Source organism: Schistosoma mansoni, assembly GCF_000237925.1.
Source record: "Schistosoma mansoni, WGS project CABG00000000 data, supercontig 0080, strain Puerto Rico, whole genome shotgun sequence".
Lineage (NCBI taxonomy): Eukaryota > Metazoa > Platyhelminthes > Trematoda > Strigeidida > Schistosomatidae > Schistosoma > Schistosoma mansoni.
This window is the reverse complement of record NW_017386030.1, coordinates 1,029,096-1,052,275: the sequence shown is the minus strand read 5'-3', so window position 1 is coordinate 1,052,275 and position 23,180 is coordinate 1,029,096. Positions and strand designations below refer to the sequence as shown.

The following is a 23,180-nucleotide window of genomic DNA, read 5'->3' as shown; positions in this document are numbered from 1 at the left end:
TCGGTTTCCAGCGCGAAAGATGACCCAACCTCCAAAGTCTTCCTGAACCTTCCGGAATCCCACAGTACGCCTGACGTGACTGTGGTTACTACTCCTAAGAACGTCGACGATTGGGTACGGGTCGTAAGGAAAAAACGGCAAAATGACGTAAAAGGGAATCCTACCCCCGCCAAAAGGGTCGACAAGCCGAGGTCTGATCACAGCGACAGATCAGTCATTTTCCATAGAGTCAAGGAGAGTAACAGCTCAGAACCGAAAGCTCGTTTTGAGCATGACATTGTGTTGATAAAACAACTACTCAACCAAGTTATGCCCCAAAACATCTCCGGAGTCACCTTGCTAAAGGTGTATAGACTAGGAAACCTAGCGCATCTGAAGCCAAATCAGTCTAGACTACTCAAAGTCGTTTTCAAATCACCAAACGAACGCGACTTAATCTTAGATAATGGAAACAAATTAAAGGGTTCAGGAGTCTTTCTCCGTAAGGACTTACCGTTGGCGGACCGTGTAAAAAGACGGGAAGCCGAAATAGAACTACAGCTCAGATTAGACGCTGGTGAAAAAGACCTGAAAATTGTAAATTTTCGGGTTGTGAGGTGTCGACAGAGGATGATTCCGAAGCCACTCTGGGTGAAGCACGAGGCCACCTAAATAGGCTTCGGATCTGTTATACCAATGCCCGGAGCTTACTCAATAAGCTACCGGAACTAGGTGTACAAATTGACTCAACTAGGCCAGACATAATCGCAGTCATAGAAACATGGCTGACGCCGTCTATAGATAGTAGGGAACTTGATTTCGAGGGTTTTACATTAGTAAGGGCCGATAGAATACAAACGCGTAAAGGAGGGGGAGTAGCTCTATTCATTAGGAATGCTATTCCATTCACCATTATCGACAGTGTATCCCATGAGAGTGGGACGTATGAATTAGTTAGCTGCCGCCTGAAATGCAGGGGACAAGAGTTACTACTTAGTTTGATCTATCGCAGTCCAAGCTGTGAGGCAAACGAGGTCCTGCTAAGCAGTCTCAACACTTTATCACGAAGTGATCGATGTCTAATCTTAGGGGACTTCAATGCACCCATGGTGGACTGGGGAAATCTTCGGACTGAATCGTCAGCAAACTCCTTCGAACAGGAACTAGTTGATGCGATAATCACTTGTGCTCTAGTGCAACACGTGAAGGAAGCAACTAGGTACGACCCGGGTTCTGCATCATCCTTACTAGATCTTATATTGACTCATTATGAGGATGATGTTGCAAACCTGGATTACATGCCACCCCTAGGCAAAAGTGATCATGCAGTTTTAAGCTTTGACTTCCATATAACTGTCGATCACGAGTACGCTTCAGCTCAATCCAGACCTAACGTCTGGAAAGCAAACATACCAGACATCATGAAATCAGCATCATCAGTAGATTGGAAAATAGACCCAGAGTCATCAATCGAAACGGCTTGGGACGTATTCCGGAATTTATACTTAACAGTTACCGCCCCCCACATCCCTTGGACTACACCTAGGGGGCCGAGAAACTCCCCACCGTGGTTCAGTAGGGAGGTTCGCATCCTTCTCCGTAAAAGAAGGAAAATGTGGGATAGATTTAGGTTACTGGGGACTGACGAGGCAAAATCTCAGTATCAAAAGGCTCGAAATATCTGTGCCTCGACCCTCCGTAAGGCCAGAAATCTGTACGAAGAGAAAATCGTTAAGGAATCCATAGAATGCCCTAAACGCTTGTATTCGTATATAAACCAAAGGACAAAAAGAAGAAAAAATGTTCCCTCACTACGGGGAGACAGTACTGCCTCATCACTAGTGGAGGACGACTTTGGCAAAGCTCAAGTATTCTCTAAATACTTTAGCAATGTATACACCATAGAAACACACTTCTCACCAGTCCATGAAAATCCCCCCACACAAGCACTGGACAGCGTGACCATTTAAGAACTCGATGTATTTGGTCTGCTAGTTAAGCTTGAAATAGGTAAATCCACTGGACCCGATGAACTGCATCCTAGGTTACTAAAGGAATTAGCTAACTTTGTTGCGAACCCTTTAAGTGTATGTTTTAATCTATCCGTAACCCAGGGTCGTCTACCAAAAGACTGGAAGAACGCCATAGTAAGTCCAGTCTTCAAAACAGGTACAAAACATAAGCCTGAGAATTACGGACCCATTAGCCTAACTAGTGTGGTTGTTAAAATCTTAGAAAAGATTATTCGGAAGGAGCTGTTTAAGTATCTCGATGAAAATCGGATCCTTTCGGAAAAGCAGCATGGTTTTAGAACAGGTTACTCTTATCTCACAAACTTATTAGTCGCTCGTGAAAGCTGGTGCGCTCTTAAGGACCAAAAGTTACCTATAGACGTAGCTTATATCGATTTCAGCAAAGCCTTCGACAAAGTTCCGCATAACCGGCTGCTATATAAGCTAGGGAATGTCAGGATTGGAGGCAATCTATTGATGTGGATAAAAGACTTCCTCGTTGGGCATCAACAAAGAGTAAGGGTGAACTCCAAGTTGTCTAGCTGGGAAACTGTGCTTAGTGGAGTCCCCCAGGGTACAGTTTTGGGGCCAGTGTTATTCCTCCTGTACGTAAATTATCTCCCTCGTCTACTATCGTCATCGGTCTTACTCTATGCTGATGATGTCAAGATATGGAGAGCGATACAAAGCAAGGGCGATAGCTTAGAACTTCAAAATGACCTGGAGAGATTATCTGAATGGTCCCAAACCTGGCAATTGCCGATAAACACTTCCAAGTGTATTGTGATGCATATTGGCCACCAGGGTACAGATACATACACGATGAATAACACTGAGTTACCTATTGTCCAGGCACACAATGACTTAGGCGTCATCGTTAGTCAAGACTTAAAAACTACTGCACACTGCCGTGCAATAGTCGCCAAAGGTTTTAGAACTTTATGGTCCATACGCTGGGCTTTTAGGCATCTTGACGCTCAAACGTTTCTGACTTTGTATACAGTGCTCGTACGTCCTAAACTTGAGTACTGCATACAAGCAGCTAGCCCCTGCCTAAAAAAAGACAGTGAACTCTTGGAAAGGGTTCAGAGAACAGCAACTAGGCTGATTCACGGAATAGCGAAGCTCCCGTATGGTACTAGACTGACCAAGCTAAACCTATTCCCGCTGTCCTATAGAAGAAACACAGGCGACTTGATTACAGTTTTCAAATTGCTTAATGACAAATTTGCACCTGATATGCCCTCATTTTTCTTGTCTTCCAAAACAGAAAATCTACGAGGACACTCCAAAAAAGTTCACAAGCCCTGAACGAATTACTTGTCAGCTGACTACCGACTTTCCCATCGAATAATCAACGAGTGGAATTCATTACCTCAGCACGTGGTTGAGGCTCCATCCGTCGACTCTTCCGAAAGAAAGTTGGATCAGCTGAGAGACCATCATTGCCAGGGCTAACACAGGCCATCAAGCCTCCTGTCCTTTCCAAACTGAAACTGAAACTGAAACTACAATAGTATTAATTTTTCATGGTACCATGCGTAGTTAATATAAAGTGATTGATCTGAGACCTAATATTTCAGTGATTATTATTAAGGATGGTAAGTCATTTGACTAACTCCATCTGTAGCTCCTCCGGGGGTTACTGTCGGTCTCAAGCCCCGATAAAGGAGGAGGGTTTGTCATGGGGTTAGCGACCCCATCCCGTGGAAAACCAAATCCTGTGAAGACACAGTGTATTCGAAGACATTCACTCATCAGGCTGATTCCACTTGTCGTCGATCACTATGAGAAAAATGAAGTCCTATCATTAGATTGTTCAATTTTGTGGTGTGACTGTACATGATTACTTTTATGTATAACGAAATACGTAGCTTTGAATCGCCCAAACCATTATTTAAAATACTGATAAACAGTATTAGACCACCTCACTTTTGGCAATAAATGGAGTAGATTCTGACCTTTGGATCCCTCTTCTTTGAGAATATTGAGGTCTGGCATCCGTTCGCAACTGCTTCTCGAACGCTTGATAGTCACAGAACACCTTGAAATACAGATAAAGTGTATGTTTGAGTGGGGAATTTTGTTTTTCAGCTCAGGCTGGTGGGTGTGTTGGGGCAGCGAAATGTCACTTAGCTCTTGCCAAATCATCCGGCAGTCTGGCCACTGAATATCGAACAGATCATCGATCCCTGTTAAAGTCAAGGACGACAAACTCGCATCAATCAGTTAATCATACCCCATGGACTGGCCCATGCAGTGGTGGTCTCAGTGACATCTCTGTACTCATTCTTACTAATATATTTACGTAATCACGCCCTTTGTGTTATGCAGTCTTCAAAGCAGCCATAGTAATTTGATACGTTGAAAGTGTAATCTACGTTAGATACTGACCGCGAGGTATTGTAATGAACAAGAACAAGAGTGGAGACAATCGAATGTATTTAGGCACAAACTACAGACTATCTCACTAAATTCTGATAACCAAACAGTAGACAGTTAATTTACAAAATAACAATCAATTGACTCAATCAAAACTGTTCCTTCTGCAAATATCAGTCCGTTTTCCCTGATTTCATTGTTCATCCATTTTCATACCGATTGCGCTTCATTCCCGTCCCTTTTGTTGTCGATCTTCTGCCAAAATACATTCTATCTCCGACCATCACCATATACTATTTATGTGGATATAAGTAGACTACATCAAAGCATTACTTCAAAGTTAGCTGGTTCATCACTTGTAACTTCAGTAGACCCACAATCATTCGATAGAGATCATCATCGTTGGTGATCTAAAGTGTAAAGTCCGGAAACCTCTACGAAGTGTTCACAAGAGCCTAAACGCCGTAAGCAGCTGGCACGCCACGGTATACGTTCAAGTTGAGAGTCATGGACTACAAATACTCCCATATCTTTCAGTTTTCGGAAGTGTTTTTCCACTGGCGACATGCTGGTGACTATCATCATCACTGATAAAAATTAGAAAACTTTCTGAAACTAACCTACAGACCTAAACAATGGTAACTCATATACACCAGTTAAGAGCTCATATTCATCGGCACCAATGCTTTGTAGCGGTAAGTAAATCTACAAAGAAAATAATTCTGTAAGTCTTCGGCATTTAATGCTGACCACATCAGTTATACCGGACTCACCTAGCTGAAGGCACTCGGTTTTGTATCCAAACCAGATCACAAGTAGGTACGCTGTGCTAGGCATCCCGTGCAACTTTTAGCCGGCTTAGAATGGATGCTTCCCGATATACCGATAGCCTTCTAAAGAAATATTCGAAACACTCCATTTATGACTCCTGATTTGACTGCTTTGGCATACTTTGGTTATAAATATGTTACTTGTAAAGGGTTTGTCAAACTCCGATTGCACCTGGCATTTTTGGCCCCTTATTCTCCAGAAGTTAGCATCATCCGTAAGTTCAAAGGCCTCAAATACATCTCAGATCGACAGACAATATTTTGGAGGTTTTCATCTGGATAGCGTTCCATTTAGCTCTGTACCATCAATGGTACTGGAGATATCCAACAGAAGTCTGTATCATTCAGGAGGTCTCTAGATATGTTGGGACTAAGGCACTGCTACGTTGCTTGTCGTAATATTACACAGAACAGCAGCCAGCTACTCAAGGATGCTGCCCATTACTTTGTCACAACGAGTAATTTGGTCAGACGAGAACGTAGAAGACAAAACCTTTGTTGCTTCGGAGTCGACACGTGTGATTTCACGGGGGTAAATAACTGTGATACTAAATCAGTCTCCTACTAGAAGCAGTATCCGTGGAAATGTTGGGTCACCATACCAGTCATTTAGCTTCACTAAATAGATTCGGTTTTCATAGGAGTAGGAATTAATTCCCCTAGGTTGATACTATGAACTAGTGATCTACAGGGCGAGGTTTTTAGCACAAACTAATAAAATGATTTATTGTACCTATTGTTTATCATTTTGTGGTTCCTTTGTAGCACGTATACAAATGCCACACAAGTGTAAAATTTTAGACTACTTCGTCGTCAGTACAGCTCTAGTAATAGACGTAATCCTAAGGTTGTAGATTTGTCATGATGTAACTGCCTAATCTATAAGATCTTACGTGGGAGTCATATCATTGTGTACACTGACTTATCATATCGTAACAATCACCTGTATATGATGGAGAAAATATCTAGACCGGAGACAGAACAATATATTTAGTATGAATAAAAGAGATAAGACAACAAACAAGAATGACCACGCTTGCACGACTGAGCCATGCCATCCGATGGATTGTATCCATTGAGATCATTCTTCCTGCCTTTCTCATTGTTGGGTTTTTCTCCGCTTTAAATGTTGAATGTCTATTTTCCCAGCATCAACCACTGTATACCTGTGGCCGAATATAGTTGTCAGTCTAGTTTATTATTTGTTATTAGTACATTTATCTGTGCTGGTATAACAATGTGCCTAATTGCATAATTATAGAGTTGTCATGGTGTGACTACCTAATCTGTAAGAACTTACGTGGATGTTACATCCTTGTCTACACTGACTCATTGTACCGTAACAATTAACAATATGATACTCAGTACCTCTGAAGAACATACTTAGGCTGAAGATAGGATGATATATTCAGTGTGAATAAAGACAAGTTATGCAGAATGATCACATCTGGGAGGCTGAGCCATACCATCTGATTGAATGAATATCCCCACGTTCACCATTGTTGGCCTTCTCTTCGTGTTGAGTGTTGAATATCTATTTTCCCAGTTATCTCACGTTCACCTTTGAGGATTGTGATTGGGATATACACAGTTGCCCCCCTAGGCTCAACTTTATAGTCAGCGTTTCTTGCAAAACTGGGGAAAGCAAACAAATTGTCTCAACGCGACTTATTTCTCTGGATAAAACTTGGCAGTACGCATAATTTGAGGCATTACCAGACAACTATTTACTTTAACTGTAAAAAATGAAAAAGAGAAAAAATGTTAAAAACTATGCCAAAATATTAGCTGATGTTAAGTGCAGTAAAATCAGTCCTAGACTGACATTTGATGTCTATAATTCTCGGTCATTCTCTCTAGTCTATCAGATTAGTGTCAATTGTTACATTGTACTTTTTCACAAAGATAAATTGACTTTAAAGTAAAATATCGCGTTTGTACTTTATATGTAACATGTCATATGTCCATATTTTGCAGTCACAGTAAACTTACCTTTAAGCCTCCTCAAGGTACGCATACATTCACACTAACCATGCATATATTCTCTTTTGTTAACTGTTTGTGTATATTTGTTGTGTATCATCCGCGCAATATTTGTTGGTTGGTACTGCAATCGCCGCGCGGATTGAGTGCGTGGGGATGAATGCTGAGATAGAACCTCATATATTAAAAATGTTCGAAATTAAGAAAAGAATAGGGAAAGGAGTGAGTTTAAAAACGGATTTCTGGTTTTTAATGACGAGATTATTTTTTATGGACCCCACTACAGTAAAGTGTGTTTGTTTTTTTCAACGAGGTCAACTATATGAAAACTTACTCATTATAAATACTTCAAGATAACTCTTAAAAATAATGCAAATTTCTGAACAGGTTGTAATGGCCACGCCCAATGTTTCTATGAAAACTACAAAACTAAGATTCGTTTGACTAAGATTTCGTTTAATTGTCGACAATTAAACGAAAAGTGGAGATATTTGAAGATTTTTGAATAACGCTTACCAAACTACATATCTGCACATCATTTAGTTATCGAAATTTTTACATGATCAAAATTAAGTGTTGTTGATATGATAATAAACCATATGTTTGGCTAGGTTATAATATGATTCTACTAGAATATACTTTTGCATTTTAGTCGTATATATCATTATTTATTAGTTTTACTTATGCAAAGATAATCCTATATCAGAGTGGTAGAAGTTTTTTGTCCTTCATCCTTAAGATGTATGAAATCACAACTAACTTCTCAACCCATTGAGTTGTGCACTTCGGTTTTGCTTCCAATTGTTTTGACTTACCGCAAATTCAACACATCTATATGTTTATTTACGGCAGTAAATTAATGGCCCATTTTATTAGCTTCAAACCCAGATATCTGAAGATGATAACTTGCAGAAAAAGAGCTTAATTTTAAATAGATTGGTAATGAGTTCGTACATGAGAGCGAACGTTAGCACTTGACCTACGAGTTCCAGATACAAATTCTAGATTATGACGTAAGAAACAATCCATATACAAATAAAGTTATGCCATTTTGAACGCAAGAGTCATATTATATATAGACGTGGATAAAGGATTTTCCTAATATGACAAATACTGAGAAACCGCTAGGCTATATGCTTTAAAGACGAAGCATACGAACAATTTTAAGTAATATGCCAATTTTCTAATTATGTGAAAAGTGTCCACACACATCAACGGACAACAATAATACAACCAAAATAGAATAATTTATGTGCCTATTTCGTGTAGACAAAACCACACGGAGTTGACATTGGTTGGGGTAGACAAGTGTTTTAAATCACGAAACAAAAGAATGTGGAAAAACATGGGAGGTATTTTAAATAGCAGTAGGACTGTTTGCTGAAAAAGATGACTAGTTAAGAGTGATTAAGTCTTCAAAATTTTCAAAAGTGCATCTTCCGGATTTTCACTGATCCTAGGTTACATTATCAAATATCATCTGACTGTTGATGCACCGCATTGTAAAAATCCCAATCAATAGGTAGTTATTTTACTCCAGGTTCGACTCGTAATCCAAATATCTGAGTTGTATTACTAGTTTTTAAATGAATAAAGGTACTAGTTTAAAGCCTGTGTTTGCCAAACGAGTTAAGGTAGAATTAAGTGATCTAATTATGTATACAACTAATACCGGTAATTGTTGGCTTCATGAACGAATGATCTTTTGAACATATATATGTACATAGTCTATAAGATCACATCATGGAGCGAAACAAATACCAGTGACGTGTATTTTACAGAAAGCCTGATTTAAAAAACTAACTAAAACAGTAATCAGTAAATAATATAACTGCCATGTAATAACAAAAATGAAAACCCAGAGAACTAGTAAATCAGGGTGCATTTTGCAAAACATGTTGATAAACTTTGAATCATTACCTATATAAAAGGTGTATGGTTGATCTAAATTCTACAGAACATAATCTTGTCACAAATAGACAAATTTATTTAGTGGGTTAAACTTGTGTTCATATCCCAGATTCTTAATCGAACACTAAATCACAACTCATGTCCCGTTATTTCTGAATGATCTTTTATTAAAATAAACAAATGTTTGTTATCTTGGTTGATTATAGTGAACCTGAAAATTTACGTCAGTGTGAACACCATATAAAAGTATTTAAAGTCATCAGGGAGAAAACCTTATATTTAGATTTATTATTTCATAATGCTAAGCACCATGGCTTTTATAGAATCTAGTGAGTACTCATACCTTCGTCCATACATCATCACTAACCCGTTAAAGATATGACGTACACCATGTAGGACTGAGCTGAATGTAGTAATTGGTCAGTTGACTTTTACCGGCTTCATCTTATGAAGTTCACGAGTATGTTGATCCTGTTTCTTTTTCCAGAAACAACTCTAGTTGGTCGACTACAACACCACTGTGTCAGCACTTTGCCGATTTTTTTTGCAGATTACTGTGTGTTAACTTAAGTTAATATAAAAAATAGATTGAGACGATTAATTTTCTAAGACGTTTAATTAAACCATAGCTGTTTAAGTGGTAATTTTCATTGCAAAATGATGAAACTTGTGAAAAATATTAAAAATGAGAGAGAAAAAGAGATTAATACATAGGAGTTCTTATTTAATTCAAATCTTTTCAGTATTATTGACAATCACCATCACATACCAAACTTCTATACAGTCGTAAAACTAGGTTAGTTTTTCATTTTATTGGATAAATCAACAATATGTTGTATAAATTCACTTAATATTGCTTCTTTGAATCTTTCCATTGATGTTTGGGATAGCGATTGATCGGTATCTCTCTTATTGGCATATGTCCATATTGTGTGTATTACCTCGATATTGCCTTAATTTACATACATTATTGGCAAAGACGGATGGCGGCTAGCAGTGGAATCCAGTTTGACATGCGTTTCGTTCCATTTGTGACTTGTCAGCTGGATATACCTGCATCTCAGAGTTGATGTTTACTCCTCCGAGACTTGAATCCAATACCGTTCACTTTAAACGCCATCACGTTATCCACTTAGCTATTGACTCCTGATGTTACTCATAATATGTTGTATAGTTTTTATTCTGTTATCCCAACATCAAAGATTATCACTAGTGAAGAATGCTATTTGATTTATCGTTAAACTCAGTTGAGTTTCGTGCCTATCAGATATCCCCTCTTCTACACCAGGAAATTTCATATTTTGTCTAACTTCTCATTGATTTCATTCAAAATAATAACACAAGGCTCTAAAACTCAGAAGGGGTTTTGTGGAGATTTCAGTATTATCATAGTCGAAATCATGAGTCCATTGAAGCTAGACCACCATGGAAAACCTTGAAGAACTGGAAGACCGTTTCGTCCTATTATGGGACTCCGCAGTGGTGCGCATCCACAATCCCGCCTTGTGAGATTCAAACCCGGGACCTACCAGTATCTCACCAGAGCACTTAACCGACAGACCACTGAGCCGGTATCCAACGGTGTTAATATCTAACTTCAACCAATCCACGAAGTTTGAGCAACCGTTCACCAATTTTCTCCGGTGAGTTGTTATCTCACAACAGACGTGGTTGAACTCCACTGGTCACTGTTTCCCACTTCGAATCTCGCAAGGCCGCCCAATGCTTCCAGGTTTTCCATGGTGGTCTAGCTTCAATTGGTTCTAAAACTCATTTACGCTAAACTTGACTAATTTGATAGACTGTTAAAAACAACTGGGTTAGATTAAATTTTAATGGGAAATATAAATTTCATATCTTACATGTATACACTTTTAAGTGATATCAAGAAATATAATATATATATATATAGTGATTGTACATTGAATTGTTTTTCCCTAAGAGACAATAGATACAGTATAAACCTAAATCTTCAGATTGATATAACCAGTACTAGATAGATACTATGAATTTTTCTCTAACATAATGAAAGTTGTCATACTCAGTTTATTGATTACAGCTTCTCTTGTTCACAGCCATATTTTGGCTTATTCTTGTATAAATGTTATTTACTAGTTTATGATATGAAGTGATCCGTTTTGGCTTGTATATAAACCACGTTGGTCTGAAATGTAGGATTCGTAAAGTGAAGGCTGTTCCTGATGTTTTGGACTCATCAGGTAGAGCCAGGCTGGTAAAAGGATCAATAAAGATTCTAGGCTGCTCGTACCAGTCAATACATCCTTGTTGTGGCACAATGTTATGATCATATAAGTCGTATTCCAATTGGCGAATAAGTCACGTGTTAATTATCCGGAATTAAATTCACAACAAATAGTATTATATATGCTCATACAAACCAATCTAAAAATCTATATTACCCATTATCATTTAATTTACATTTTTCGTAAACGTGTTAGCTCTGTTCTTCGAAGGGCCTTATCACCGGAGACGGATATCCGTCAGGTAAGGTGAGGCGTGACATTTTAGGGTCGACCTTTTCTAACCCCTTCCTTCCTTGTGAGAAAGCAGCATCACTTCAGATGCTGGTTTTCCAAGAGAAACACCTTACTGCTGTCACACCCCTCTACAGCCAGCAGCACGATTTCGCCCTCAGACCTTGAGTTTCTGCTTTTAGTCTTAACGTTCTCGATCTGCTTGGCATGGTAGTACCCACGGAAACATACTTTTTATGGCATATAGCCCGATCGGGTCATTACGATAGACAAGCCCGACCACCACGTCAAGGTAGCAGCTACGGTCAGGTCGTAAACGTACTGCTGAAAATTAAGTTGCATTTATACTTAAGTTGTTAAAGCTTAGATCGAACGTAGAAAAAAACCCGTTTCTTCTTTAACTTAGGTGGTAAGACCATGAGTTACGTAAATGTTAGCGAATGGAGATAATCAGGGAAGTATGTAATGATCCTAAAATGATTGATTCATATTCATTTTTGCCCAATATGACACTAAGAACAACTGTATCAATCCGGTTAACAATTTTATAGAATTCTATCGAAATGATACTTTTTAAAGAATAGACTAATGAAATCTAGTAGTGGGATTTAAAATGCTGAGTTTGTTCCATTTGAAACACCTCAGTTAAAAGTACTATGGTGTGTGCTACTGATTTCGACAGATATAAGTAGTATATATCATTAATCAAAAATAAAAGGCTTGGTGACAAAAGGTTAAAAAGATAAAAAGAAAAAAGAACAAGAACAAAGAAGGATTGATATGGAAACGAAGGAATAATCAAATCTAAGATGATTGATTCTCAAATTTTACTAATAGATTCTGTAATTGTGTGTTCAAATACATTCGATTGTTATCAGAAAGAGCTTTTTGTGGAGATTTCAGCAAATGTATAGTTGAAATCAAGAGTCAATTGAAGCTAGACCACCATGGAAAACCTGGAAGCACTGGACGACCGTTCCGTCTTATTATGGGACTCCTCAGCAGTGCTCATCCACAATCCTGTCTCGCGAGATTCGGACCTAGGACCTATCGGTCTCGCGGGCGAGCGCTTAACTACTAGACCACTGAGCTGGTATCCAACGGTCCGATTGTTATCACATTGTTGCTAGAAAAATATAAAATACAAAAAAGGTAATGAAGTAATTCTTACGTTTTATATAACCCTACAAACTATTCCCATTTTGTAATTTCATTCATTTATCCGCATTATATAGTGTCAATCATAGTTTTCAAAACGTAAATGTGTCAATTTTTTTTGTTTTTTTCATTGACAAATATCATTTATCAGCTGTACAATGTCAACTTCTATGTCTCTCTATATATAAAACATAAATACGTATATAATCATGTATGTCAGGTCTTAGTACAAATTGAATCCTATAGACCAAGTTGCAATATGGCCACTAGTCTAGGTGACTCAACATTGCATATATTATATTGAGATAAGATGGTGGTTGGAAGTAGTAAGCAGGATATCTTGGACCTAGGTTTCAAGCTATTTTTCACCCTTCACCAAGGTGTACCTATAATCTTGAGGGAACTGATACACCCCCAATAGCCCAGTGGTAACGTCTCTGGCTGTGAAGCTGGCTGATATGGGAATGAATCCGTCGGGGAGCATCAGTTCCCTCGAGATTACAGATACACCATACTGATGAGTGCCAAGTAGCATGAATTCTAGCTTCAGGGTTTTCTGTTCAATACCTTCAACCACCATACTATCTCAAGGAATAAATCATATTTATGCATTGAATAATGGCAATAATACCGCACATAGGAATCGAACTCAGTACCCTTCTCACACGGGAACGATTATTCTCTAGACCACTGAGCTGATCGGCATCCAATGGTGTTACTGTATAACTTTAATCAATCCACAATACTACGCGAACATCTTTCATTGTTTTCAGTGAGTAACTGCTTCACAACAGACACGGTTGAACCTTCACTGGTCACGGCTTCTCACTAAAATTCCAGGAAACATCTCATTGAGGACAATGGTCGACAGGGGCGTAATTTCATAAATTGGTTGAAGTTAGACATTAACACCGCTGGATACCTACTGTCTCAGTGGTCTAGAGATTAAGTGTTCGCGGACGAGACTAAAGGTCCTAGGTTTGAATCTCAAGTGTAGGGTCGTGGGTGCGCACTGCTCAGGAATTCCGTGCTATGACGAAACAGCCGTCCAATGCTGCCAGGTTTTCCAAGGTAGTCTAGCTTTAATCGACTGGTCAGTTTAACTATTAAATGACTACAACCTTCACAAAACCCCTTTCTTCTTCAAGTCATCATATAAGTAATAATGAAAATTGGTCCGTATATAACAACTTTGATCTTCCAGTGATGTGTAAGCATCAAAATTAATAAATTGAATCATTTATACTTCTTCTTATGGTTTATATAATATGAAGTGAAAACACTATTCGAAGGGTAGTCAACCTAAAACCTAAATGTATCTCGATTGATGTGTCAAATCATTTAAACTAATCGCAACTATTCACTTGGTATGGTTTGCTTGTATCTTCCTATCGATGTTTAAGATTGCAATTGATTAGTCTCTCTCTTATTGACATATGTACATCCTGTGTGAACTGCCTGGATATTGACTAAATTCCCAAGCATTATAAGAAAAGATGAATAGTGATTAGTAGTAGAATCCAGTTTGACATGCGTTTCGTCCTATTTGAGACTCGTCAGCTAGATGTACCTGCATCTTAGAGTTGATGTTCACTCTGAGATTCGAACCCAATACCGTTCAATTCAAACACCATCACATTATCCACCTAGCAACCATATTTCATACTGATCACCAGAATCTAACCAACACTAACATTAATCACTCAGTATTCAGTGACTGGTCACTGAAAATCATGATATACAAATTAGTAACATTAAATTATTGATCCTTTTTAATCAATAAATCAAGGTATTACTATTTTGGAATCAAAAAACTCTGACATGTTGCTAGATTACTTTTTTTCTCTCACAAATAATAGAGATAGAATCTGTGAAACATTATCATACATGGTATGACTTATTTTGAGTTGCGACTATGGTTTCGGAGAAATTTTTGGGTAAATGTTTATCAACTAACCTAAATCGTGGAGTTCAGCTTCTTCAAGAGTGTGATATTCATCAGAAAGGATATGAGTAATCATTAAGCTATATATTTCATAGTTGAAATCATAAGTCAATTGAAGCTAGATCACCATAGAAAACCTGGAAGCATTGAATGACCGTTTCGTCCAATTATGGGACTCCTCAGCAGTGCGTATCCATGACCTCGTCCCACGAGATTCGAACCCAGGACCTACCAGTCTCGCGGTAGAGCACTTAACCGATGGTGGTCTAGCTTCAATTGACTCATGATTTCAACTATGAAAAATACTGAAATCTCCACAAAACCCCTTTTGAGCTATATATCTTGAATTAACACTGAAGTTGGAAATGTAGGCTGTTGGATACTAATTTAACCAGTTAATGGTGACGGAATCAGTAAAGGGGCCTGTAAGTCTTAGATTCTATCCCTGGTTGGGTTATAGCTGTATGTTTCTGAACAGCTTCAAAACTAGGGAGCAACATTTCATCATTAGTAAGGATTTGAATTACTCCATTGTTGATATTCTAGGTTGAATTTCGATCCTTTTTTTGGCATTTTTACGTTTTGTGCGGATTAACTGAATATAGAGATTATGTTAAAATTTTTTTGTATAATAGATGGAATGGCGTGGAATACATGACGTGTATTTCACCATATTTAGGATCCATCATGTATATACCTGTATTCTAGTATTGTTTTCCACTTTGAAACTTAAAACCAATATTCACTTAGTATCGTTTGTTTGAATCTTCCCATTGATGTTTAGGACTGCAACTGGTCGGTTCCTTATTGGCATATGTACATACTGTGCGTATTGCCTCAATATAGCACAAGCAAGTGGCTATCAGGACTCAATAGCTGAGTGAATAACGCGATGGAGTTTGAAGTGAAAGGTACTGGGTTCGAGTCCCAGAGTGAACATCAGCTCTGAGATGTAGGTACATCCAGCTGACGAGTCCCAGATAGGAAGAAACGCGCGCCACTATCCATCTTTGCTTAAACCGAATATCTTTTTCTTCAAGTTCTCAACAAGCTATCCCCTTAATGTGAATAATCCAGCCTTACAGTAGATCAACTAAGATTTACATAGTTTTGTATCAGTATGTTTGATCATTAGTGTTAAGTAGATTTATCTTAACGACAAGTGTTAAATAGCATAAAAATTAAGTTTGGAAAACTTCACATAGATTGGTCTGGATCACTAAGTATCGTATATGTTCATGTAAAGATAAGTAGGGGAGTATCAAAGCAGTCCCTTAATTCTGATCATAATTGAATAATTGATCACTTTTGATGATATGAATTAAATTCACAATGTGAACATTGAGATGTATAGATAGATGCTGATTACATAGTTAGGGTCAATGTGAATATAATAGCCAAATGATTAGAATCAGTCACTCAAATGGCTCAAATGTATCTATCCTTTATCTTTCCTTAGATCTTGATTTTCAGAATTTTTGTATAGTTTTTCTATTTCAAGAACTAATTCTCTCTTTTTTAAATCATATTCTCTATGAACATCGCACAAGCAAGTGGTTGTCAGGACTCAGTGGCCGAGTGAATAACGCGATGGCGTTTGAAGCGAAAGGTACTGCGTTCGAGTCCCAGAGTGAACATCCACTCTGAGATGCAGATACATCCAGCTGACGAGTCCCAAATAGGACGAAACGCGCGTCCTGGATTCCACTGCTAGCCACTATCCATCTTTGCTTACCATCTCTATGAACATTGTTTTCTACCACCGATTACTATCATATATGAGTACTTTGAATACTGTAACATTTGTCTTGATAAGCAAAGATAGATAATGACTAGTAGTGGAATCCAGTTTGACACGCGTTTCGTTCCATTTGAGACTCATCAGCTGGATGCACTTACATCTCAGAGTTGATATTTACTCCTCTTGGACTCGAACTCAGTCACATTCACTTTAAAACCCATCACGTTATTCACTCAACTATTGAGTCCTGATAGCCACTTCCTTGTGCAATAAACTGTAATGGATCAGTTGTAAACATCAATGGAAAGGTTCAATTTAACAATATCAGATGAATATTTTCTTGATGATTTCATTGCACTATACTAATATGTTGTGTCAACTTGAACCACATTAATTATAACTAACTGAGTTCCTAACAACTTTCAAAGTATTATTCTTGAGCATTAAGTTAACACATTAGATAGGGATTATATTATGACCTGGAGACAAATAGCGTCAGTCAATTGAAGCTAGACCACCAGGGAAAACCTGGAATCACTGAACGGGCATATCTTCCGATAGGGGGGCTCCTAAACAGTGCGCATCCACGACTTCGCATCGCGAGATTCGAACCCAGGACCTACTAGTCTCGCGATATAGCACTTAACCGATAGGCCACTGAGCCAGCCGGCATCCCATGGTGTTTATGTCTAACTGGTGAGTAGTCCCACAATAGGACGCAACCGCCGTCCAGTGCTTCCAGGTTTCCCGTGGTGGTCTTGCTTCAATTGACTACTAAATCTCCACAAAAACCCCTTCTTTAATTTTGTGCTTATATACATTCAATTGTCCCCATCCGTGTTCTGTTCATGATTGAATCCTCAAAACAGGGCGTTTTCTTGTTCAATGGTACTGATCAATGTGATGAATATCTTGGAATAGAATGATTTGAAAAGGGTTCTATCAATCTCCTTATTATTAAACGAATTAACATAGGGTATACATAATCATAAGTGTATCATTTATATTAGTACCGGTTACATTTTGATACAAAATAGCATTGGTTGAATAAAATTGTTACTGTGTTGAAATATATATGGATATGAATTGCTTATTTGTATCTTCTTATTGATGTTTAAGATTACAAATTGATCAATCTCTCTCTTATTGGTATATGTACATCCTAAATGGACTGCCTCGATATTGACTAAATTCACAAGGATTATAAGAAAAGATGAATGGTGGCTAGTAGTAGAATCCAGTTTGACATGCGTTTCGTCCCATTTGAGACTCATCAGCTGGATGTAGTTGCATCTCAGAGTTGATTTTCACTACGGGACTCGAAACAAGTATCATTCACTTCAAGATTCAAGAAAACAATATCAAGTGAATTTAAATTTGGTCTCATTGAACAAACAAGTGACTATGATTAGTCAGTAGTTGAGTGGATAACGTGATGTCGTTTGAAGTGAACAGTACTGGATTCGAGTTTTGGAGTGAACATCAATTCTGACATGCGAGTACACCTAACTGGCGAGTCCCAAATAGAACGAAACATGCGTCCTGGATTCTACTACTAGCTACTATCCATCTTTACTAATCTTCTTTATTAATCTGTGATTGACATGAACTTACAAATGACTATTTTTAAAAGAAGTCCTATACGATACATTTCATTGAATTAGAAGTAGATGAATACATTTTACAATGAATTAACCACTAAATAACATCTTATTATATGAAGTGTATCATAATGTGTAAATTCTTCAGTTTTCCCCATCGATCAGCTTATCAATGTTTGAAATGATTGCCATATTTTTCGTGATAATGGCAATAACACCCAATTTATCCAGTTATATAAATATGTCAAAAGCGACCCAACAGTAGTTGTTACTTTGGCGTAGTGATCAGGCTTAACTATTGTGATTGCCTTAATCGGGTTATATCAGTTGAAATACTAGTCAGTTTAGGTTCTACCATGGTAACCAGGTTGATTGATGACCTTTAAGATTAAAACCAAAAGGCTCATAACCCGTAGCTTACTTACTTACATACGCCTGCAGAGGCAGCCGATCAGCATTCTCCAACCCACTCTGTCCTGGGCCTCCTTTCTAGTTCCATCCAGTTTCTGTTCATTCTTCTCATATCTGCCTCCATTCCTCGACGTAATGTGTTCTATGGTCTTCCTCTGTTCTTTTGACCTTGAGGATTCCATGTGAGGGCTTGTCTTGTGATACAGTTGAGTGCTTTCCTCAATGTGTATCCTATCCACTTCCAGCGCTTCTTCCTGATTCCTTTCTCCACTGAAATCTGGTTTGTCCTCTCCTACAGTAAGTTGTTGCTGATATTGTCTGGCCAACGGATCTGAAGTATTTTGTGTAAACAACTGTTAATAAACGCCTGTATTTTCTGGATGATAGCTTTCATAGTTCTCCAAGTTTCCGTCTCATACAATGGAACTGTCTTGACATTTGTATTGAAAATCATAAGTTTGGTGTTGGTTAACAGTTGTTTGATTTCCATTCGGATTATTTTATCTTATTATTTACCGTATGGTAAATCTTCACTTGACACGAAATGTCACTATATATCTTACCTTTCGAAGGAAAGATTAGATGTATAATGACAATTCGTGCTTCATTTTTCATTACTGATAACTTGGTTATGATTAAACTATGATATACTAATTGTAATATATTGAAGTCTGGTACGTAAGCCTATGAATGTTTGCGTTATAATCAGTCAGCTACAACGTAGGATCAGGCACACATATGCATCGGTCCAAGTTGCCATAACTCAATTAGCACAACAATATCAACACCGGATTCATAGAAGTAGTTAGTTTAGTAGTGGTAATATATAAAAGAAAGATTGTATATAAGGATATAGTATAGGAAGGAAGACAGATATGAAGCAATTTTAATCTTAAGGTTTAAGAGAAGATAAAGTGTATACACCTACGCCATTGTGATCGATTCTGAGCCATGTCACCTAGAGTCTCTAACCATTGGTTACGATAGTCACTCGGACCCTAACCAAGTAGTCTCCATCTGCGAACATGGCTCAGACTAGAAGTTAGTGACTTCAAGCACTGATGCCACGTTTTGATGGCGTCATAATAATAAACAACGATAAATTTTATTCTCTATGTTTCAACTTTTAACTGGCTATCAAGCCTGAAAAGAAGTTACATTCTGGACAAGTATGAGTAAAGATGTTTGTGCTCAAGATTGTTTGTTGATAGTCAAAGTGTGTTATTGGTTAAAGTGAAGATTAGTAACTTAGTAGGTGAGAAGTATTATTGAACTGTGCTTAGTAACATGATTAAAGGCACAAAAGAAGACTGAAGGTCATTATTGATTAGTTATTTTTTTGAACCAACACCAAACTTATGATTTTCAATACAAATGTCAAGACAGTTCCATTGTATGAGACGGAAACTTGGAGAACTATGAAAGCTATCATCCAGAAAATACAGGCGTTTATTAACAGTTGTTTACACAAAATACTTCAGATCCGTTGGCCAGACACTATCAGCAACAACTTACTGTAGGAGAGGACAAACCAGATTTCAGTGGAGGAAGGAATCAGGAAGAAGCGCTGGAAGTGGATAGGATACACATTGAGGAAAGCACTCAACTGTATCACAAGACAAGCCCTCACATGGAATCCTCAAGGTCAAAAGAACAGAGGAAGACCATAGAACACATTACGTCGAGGAATGGAGACAGATATGAGAAGAATGAACAGAAACTGGATGGAACTAGAAAGGAGGCCCAGGACAGAGTGGGTTGGAGAATGCTGGTCGTCGGCCTATGCTCCATTGGGAGTAACAGGCGTAAGTAAGTTAGTAAGTAAATATATATATATATATATATATATATGTATAATAATCTTAAAAATCACTACTTCCGTAAATATTTGATCCATTCAATAACTGGAAAAGAAACATGAAAGTAACAGAGAATCGATCGGAAGATTTAATGCATTCATTGACCGAAGGTATCAACGCTATTCCCAAGACTTAAAGCTGTTGCCTTAGATCTAACCTCTTTGATAATTGTAGTTAAACACTGTCATTGGTGAATTAGTAATCATTGTATAAGCAAGACTATAATTTATGAACGAATCAATTAGATGTAAGATCACAGGTCTTAGATTTTTGTGCGAAATTCATTCATCCATTTGACTACACAGCGTTTTATCACTATAATTTATGCCAATTCGTCATAAAAACTTTAAATGCGATTCCTAGTCGTAACGAACAACCATAAATCCTAATTGGTTTATAACCCTCATTCAGTCCTAGTTATCAGGTGAACAACTCCGCCCGTAGCTCTTCCTAGGCTACTGTCGGTCCTAAGCTAGGCTAAAAGGAGTAGGGTTTGGCATGAGGTGGGCAACCCCATCTTGTAGAAAATAACGTTGCTAAAAAACGCTAACTAGATTATATATATACAGCGATGATGAAAAGCCAATTAAAAAGAAACTTTATCTCTCTATTCTCTTTGGAAACAACTTGAAAGGCTTTCCCAGGGTAGATTTGGATGGAGAATGCTGGTAGGCAACCTATGATCTCTTACATGAAAGGTAACAGATGTAAGTAAGTATTAGATGAGCACTCTTTTGGATCACCTTAGCATCTCATAAAACGTCATCCATAAATTATACTCCTACCACACACATACTTATTATTTATCCAACCTATCGATCATCACATTTGTGTTTCGTTAGTAACCATGGCAGATATCTTTTTTTGATTTTTTAAAAAAAAACCCTTATTGTACTACGATTAATTTTTCTCTATTCGATATGAACATAATCAATAATAATAGTAATGATTGTATGTATAGTTGGATATGGGTACATATGTAATAGATCTCCTGTTACTTAATCACATGTTACATGTAATGAAAAGCAACTTTTTATAGTGAAAAATGCATACTACTGTAATGAGTAATTGCTTTACATGTTTTAATATTGTTAGGCTTTAATGAAGTATTAGATGAAGTTTCGTTAGGACTCATTGGATATCTAGGAAACACTTAAAGAAAGATAATTGACTGAAGGAAAAGATCATTCCTAAGAAGATTAAGTGTTTCAAGTGAAACTGTACAAGAACAAGAACATTAGTGAGGATATCGGTTAAGTACTCTGACGCAAGATTGGTAGGTCCAGGGTTCGAATCTCGCGAGTGCGGGATCGTGGATGCGCACTGCCACTGAGGAGTCCCATAATAGGACGAAACGGCCTTAAAGCAGTGCTTCCAGGTTTTCGATGGTGTTCTAGCTTCAAATGACTCATGATCTCAACTCTATAGAATTACTTAGATCTCCACCAAACCCCTTCTGATAATAATCATGTGCTCACTAGTGACTGGCTCCATGAGGTATTTCCTGGAGTTCTAGTGAGAAGCAGTAACCAGTAAAGTTCAATCAGGTCTGTTGGGAGATATCAACTCACTGATGACATTGGTGAATGGTTGCTCAATTTCCTAGATCGGTTGAAGTTAGACATTAACACCGTTGGATACCGGCTCAGTGGTCTATCGGTTAAGTGATCGCTTGCGAGACTGATAGGTCCTGGGTTCGAATCTCGCGAGTGCGGGATCGTGGATGCGCACTGCCACTGAGGAGTCCCATAGTAGGACGAAACGGCCGTTCAGTGCTTCCAGGTTTTCCATGGTGATCTAGCTTCAATTGACTCATGATCTCAACTCTATAAAATTACTAAAATCACCAAACCCCTTCTGTTTATTGAGGACAGCCAAATGTATTTGAATACAAAAATACAGAATCACCTAGTAAAATCTGAGAACCATACAAGAAATACTTCAATTACAAAATACTAATCAATCGTCTTAGATTTGATTATTCTTTCGTTTCCATACTAATCACTCTCTGTTCTTGTTCTCTTTGTTTCGATCTTCTTAACCTTCTGTCATCATGTGTTTCACTTTTGGTTGATGATACATACTACTTATATATCTGCCGATATCAGTAGTACATATCACAAATGGTGTAAAGACTGAAAAAGTTTATTCAGATTTATTTCGGAATGCAGAGTTTGACTTCTGATAGTTTTCATATGGCATGAAAACAGAAATGAGCCAAATATACAGTGTTCAAGAGTTGATATCAAATATACAATATTATACACGATGTCGACTACTTGAGAGGGAAGACAGAAAATAAGGAGAAAAGTTTAGTTGACTAAGTAAACCCTATTCGTGGTTTATGTGTTTATTCCATGCAAATGAAAAACCATTTCTGAGTTAATCATATGCACTTATCATTTGGCAATTGTTGGTTGATTCACTTTATCAACCTCAGTTCACTTATACAAATGGGGTGTTGTTTAAGAAATTGAGAGAACGAAAAGCGAATGTCCGGCGCTTTTACCGGGTTGTTGGACACAGAAAGTCTACCTATAGGAGTTGAAAAACCCTGATTCCAAACCAATGGTGCACATGGGCTCCACCATCCTGAGGGAACAAATGGTGTATGAATCAATCGTTGGTCACTGACTACCATGGGACTGCATCTCTTTACGATGCTCCACTGCCCTGTGGATCAGATCTTATGGTCAAAGGCTCCGAGTGTGGCCCCATAAGAAAATTACCTGCTTCTGTCTGGGCACTTGGACAGTATCATAGCCCTCAAACAATTAAATGAAATGACAATTTTTTGCATGGCGCGTATATATCTGGTGCCCCCTTGTACCAATATTTATGTGTTCAAGTGAATATATATATGTATATATATA

General features: G+C 37.9%; 1 protein-coding gene across 1 annotated transcript in view; it reads left to right on the top strand.

The window, feature by feature from the left end:
• Positions 1–19,619: 19,619 nt before the first annotated feature.
• Positions 19,620–23,180, top strand: part of Smp_133490 (serine/threonine kinase) — a gene marked incomplete at both ends in the record, with an annotated part of 29,837 nt that continues 26,276 nt past the window's right edge. The window contains one exon of the mRNA XM_018790509.1: positions 19,620–19,664. Within this exon, the coding sequence (XP_018646239.1) occupies positions 19,620–19,664 (45 nt within the window). The remainder of the gene's footprint in view (positions 19,665–23,180) is intronic.